Below are 4,560 nucleotides of genomic sequence, written 5' to 3'. Positions count from 1 at the left end.
GGGGGGGGGCTGTTCGCTAGAGGACAGTGTGCGGGTTGAAATTGCACATCGGAGAACTGCCAGCGAGCGTCTTGTGCCAGGACCAGCTGGAGTCATGAACATATTAACATGAGGCTTTTAATCCACGGTTTTAAGTTTTTGTCCCTTTTTTTCAACACTTTTTTTTTCCAATGGTTGTCACTTTTTTTGACGTTTAACACTACGTAACTTATTAACTTTAGTTTTAGTTATTTTAGGAATTTATGTCAGTAAATCTCATTTATAGGAAATTATACCTAATGTTTGAGTTAGAAAAGCAGAAATTAATAATTATTTCGACTAAAATTAAAGGGTTGTATGTTGATGGATAATCACAGGCTGGACTATGTCTTTTACTCAACACCATTTCAAAAACACTTCCATTTTTCTCTCCAAATGCTATTAAATCGATAAGACACCCCAAAATTAATGAAAGTAGAGATTTGTAATTGCCCGAACAGCGTTGTGTGGAATCAATCATGTTATTTGGGGTAATTAAAAACATTGATATAGGAAAACAGGTTAATTTGACCCAAGGACAACATGAGGGTTGGGTAGAAATATTGGGTATCTATGCTTTACTGGAGTAATTATTTTACTGCTGACTTTTAACTTCTACTCCTCACATTGTCACGCAATTATCTGTACTTTGTACTCCTTACATTTAAAAAACAAAAAAATAGCCTTGTTACTCCCATTTCTGTTGGGCTTGTTTTCATTCCGACTTGTCATTGTCAAAAAATATATACATAAAACTATCCAGATAGATGGCACCATCAGGATAGAGAGTATCAGCTGCCCTCACAGATTCCTGCAGCTAAGCTTGGATGTACATTTACATTCCAATAAAGGCCATCGATAACATGCCTCTGAAGTTTGACTTTTTGCACCATTACGATACTTAATAGGCAACTAGCCATCATATCTTCCACTCCATGAAACACGTAAATGCTCTGTAGTACATATGCTTCTTTAATGTATTTGCATTTTACTAAAATGCGTTCATTTTCAATGGGCAGACATGAGGCTGAAACAGGTGCATCCCAAATTATAGGAAGTTTTGAAACCAGTACTTTTACTTAAGTAAAAAGTATTTTTAAACCCTAGTATCCATACTTCTGAGTACTGAATTTGAATACTTTTGACACCTCTGGACTTGGCGGAGGGTTCACCGTGTCCTCAGATAACCTTTTGGGTCTTCATCCCGGATGTTAACAGGACTCAAGACACAGCTGCTGTGGTTTGAAAATAGATTTATCTTCACATAAAAGGGTTCCATCTTAATCAACTTTTCACATAATAAAACTACATCATGTGATAACAAGTCAGGGTGCTTTCATACTATTTCATAATAGTTATGAAGTTCATAGATTAAAGTACAAAAAATTACAAGGTGTCATGTGTAGAGTTGTTCCAATACCGATATGGGGATAGCCTCAAATAATGCCTAAAATGATGGTATCGGTGAGTAAGCAAGGATCCAATAACATATAATTTAGCCACCGAAAAAACTACTAAGTAGTTTGTTTTGTGTTATGACTGACTGTCACACTAGATACTTAAATAAGTTCTACGTCATTCATTCACTGAATGTATTTTTCATGTTTTACAAAGGGTCACCCGAGCCAGGCCTTCCATCGGATCAGTCCTTGGTATTAGTCAATTTGCAAGTACAGGTATCAGAATTGGGAATGAAAAAAACAAAATGGTATTGAGAACATCTCTAGTCCCATATCCTACAATCAGGTAGGACTAGAACAACTGTACACATTTCCACACCCCCATTCAGCCAAACTCAAACATTCTTGAGCTTGTACATGCTTGTAGGTCTGTTACTACTACAACTTGTCCACTTCTTTAACAGCATCCTGTGGTGTGCTGGCTCCACGTCCTTTACCTGCAAAAATAAAGTAGTTTTTTTTAACTCAAAAACCATCAAACCAAACCATTGTAAGGACCTATGTAAATAGTAACCTCAAGGTGTAGACTAACGGAGCCTTGCTGTTTATGGAATCCTACACAAATACAACATTTTAATAATAAAAAAAAAAAAAAAACACATGTAGCCAGTTATATAATATTGGACGCGTAAGGGCACAATATCAACAGCTGAATATTGCAAACCATATGCAAGGATGCTAAAAAACATTTCTAAAGAAAAGCTGTCAAAGAAGGTGCAATGCATTTATTAATACCTGGATTCAATGATTTTTTTTAGGCAGCGCAACAAAATGTAAACATTACAAATACGCAACTATGTTGGCTTGTTGCTAACTGCATCTGTATGCTATTTGATTCTGGGGCAGGAAGCACAAAGCATTTTAAATCAGAGCAGCTGCAGCAGAAAACGAGCTTGAGTTGAGAGCGGAGTTGAGGTCGAGAGTGTAGAAGTTAAACTGAAACAGTAAAGTTACGGGTGGGGGAACAGAAACAAAATACGCCAAAAGATGCTAAACCGCTTTGAACAGATGAGAGAAACAGCAGAGTAGGTCATTCTGTAGTCTCTCATTGCCAGACCTTCCTCTACAGCGCTGCAGAGGAGGGTCTGGCTAGTCCACTCAGCATTCTGGGATGGGAGTAAAACGCTGTCTGGGTTATTGCTTTTCTTAAAAAAAAAAAAATTTAAAAAAACATGCAGACTTACTACGACTTCAGCTTATTCATGGTATCCCCCAGAGTTAGATAAGTTGCACCCACCACTAGCCTAGCTTACCACAGATGTTGGAGGTTACCGGCTCCAACTAGCACACTGCTCCTAATTAGTGACAATATAACGCCGACATATTCCTATTTACATGTTGTGATTTGTATATTCACAGCAAGTACAAATAACACGGACACATGAGACACAGCCATCTTCTAACCGTATATATACTGGGAACTATTCTCCACAGAAGGTGAAGCACTGCTACTTCTGCTACTTGGGCGGAGTGATTTGCTCAAAGCACACGAAAAGCCCCATGATGAAGAGCAAAGAGTAATAACGGTGCTTTTCAGGTGTTGCTCTAATCACTCCACCCAAGTAGCAGTGCTTCGGCTTCTGAGAATATAGTTCCTGTTTGTATACCGTTAGAACAGGGGTTCCCAAAACTTTCAGCCCGCGACCCCCAAAGTAACGGTGCAAGTGACTCGCGACCCGAAAAATAGTTTTTATATACATTACACACTAGGCCAAAAAAAGAAAAATCCCTTTACCTATTTCGGCCTTACAGTATCGCATTTCGTGGTGTGGTTTTAATCGGTCTGGAGTAACAACTGTGGCACAGCGATGGGGCGAAGGTAAAGCCCGGTTGTAACCTGCTACCAACCGTGAGTACGGCGGGGATGGACTCCGTTCTGGACCAGAGGCAGCGCCGGGCTCCTCTGTGAAGGAGCGGGACACGGAGCTAGATGCCGGGCTGCCTACTGTTTATACAACTTCATACATCTCACACTGGCTGGAATCACACACATCCTCTCCAGGAGGCACCAGCAGGGACATTGTCTGAGGAATTTCAGGCAGCAACTGGCAAGGACTGAGACACAGTTTTAGGGAGGAAAGGAGCGGAGCGCGGTCCGAACCCGGGGGGGACGCGATCCGAGAGCAATGCGCCCCACGGCAGACACCAACACGGAGGCAGTGACAGTTAGGTTAGGTTATAAATGTTCAAAGAAAATACTTTTAGGTGTTTTGCATGTTTACATACCTATTTTTCAGATGTGAATGGAATAATTACGTTTTACTACTATGCCATGTTATGAGTTATTGAGCCCCTGGCAACTCAAGTGTATATTAAACACGTTAAATGTACATTTTGGTGTTATTTCGTTTTTCTAAGATATCCTAACACAGTACCTGCATTAAAATTGCAATTAGGTATTTATCATGACAGATTATAGATTTTAGAGTCTTGCGGTTCCAGTACTTTTGGAATCCCGGCAGTTGTATGTTTAATGTTGGAGACCGCTACTCGGAAGAAAGAAAATCAAAACAGCTGTTCCCTTTTTATTTAGTTGCTTGGTTTTATTTTAAATTATCCACTAGTTTTATCTTGTGTTAAAATCATGGCTAACATGCTATTTCTAATCGTTTTTAAATTTTTATTTTATTTCTGGAAATCAACTCGCGACCCCCCCCTCTCTGGCTCGCGACCCCCCTGGGGGTCGCGACCCCCACTTCGGGAATCACTGCGTTAGAAGATGGCTGTGTCTTATGTGTCCTTGTTATTTGTGCATGCTGTGACTATACAAATCACAACATGTAAACAGGAACAACTTATTGGGTGTAGTAGGCTATTTGGAGCCGGTTACCTGCAGCATCTGTAGCAAGTTAGGCTAGTGGTGGGTGTGCCAGACAGAGTTAGGACACGCACGGAGTTGAAGCAGGGATGTTTGGACTTATCTAACTCTGAGGGATACGATGAATAAGCTAAAACCGTGCAGAGCCACAGTGCCTCTGGCCTCGGGAAGGAACTTGTTTTGGTGGAACGTTTATATTCAAAAGTTTTTTTAGTCGTGCAACAGAAAACTCTGATTGGACAGATAGTCTAGCTAGCTGTCTGG

At 40.3% G+C, this 4,560-nt stretch overlaps 1 protein-coding gene across 2 annotated transcripts in view; it reads right to left on the bottom strand.

Annotated features, from left to right (window-relative positions):
• Positions 1–1,254: 1,254 nt before the first annotated feature.
• LOC116699777 (nucleolin) overlaps positions 1,255–4,560 on the bottom strand; it is a 14,073-nt gene continuing 10,767 nt past the window's right edge. For both annotated transcript variants that reach the window (XM_032532527.1, XM_032532528.1), the window contains exon 16: positions 1,255–1,915. In XM_032532527.1, the coding sequence (XP_032388418.1) occupies positions 1,857–1,915 (59 nt within the window). In that variant the 3' untranslated portion in view covers positions 1,255–1,856. The remainder of the gene's footprint in view (positions 1,916–4,560) is intronic.

This window comes from Etheostoma spectabile, chromosome 12, assembly GCF_008692095.1.
Source record: "Etheostoma spectabile isolate EspeVRDwgs_2016 chromosome 12, UIUC_Espe_1.0, whole genome shotgun sequence".
Classification (NCBI taxonomy): Eukaryota; Metazoa; Chordata; class Actinopteri; order Perciformes; family Percidae; genus Etheostoma; species Etheostoma spectabile.
This window is presented reverse-complemented; position numbering and strand designations above follow the sequence as displayed.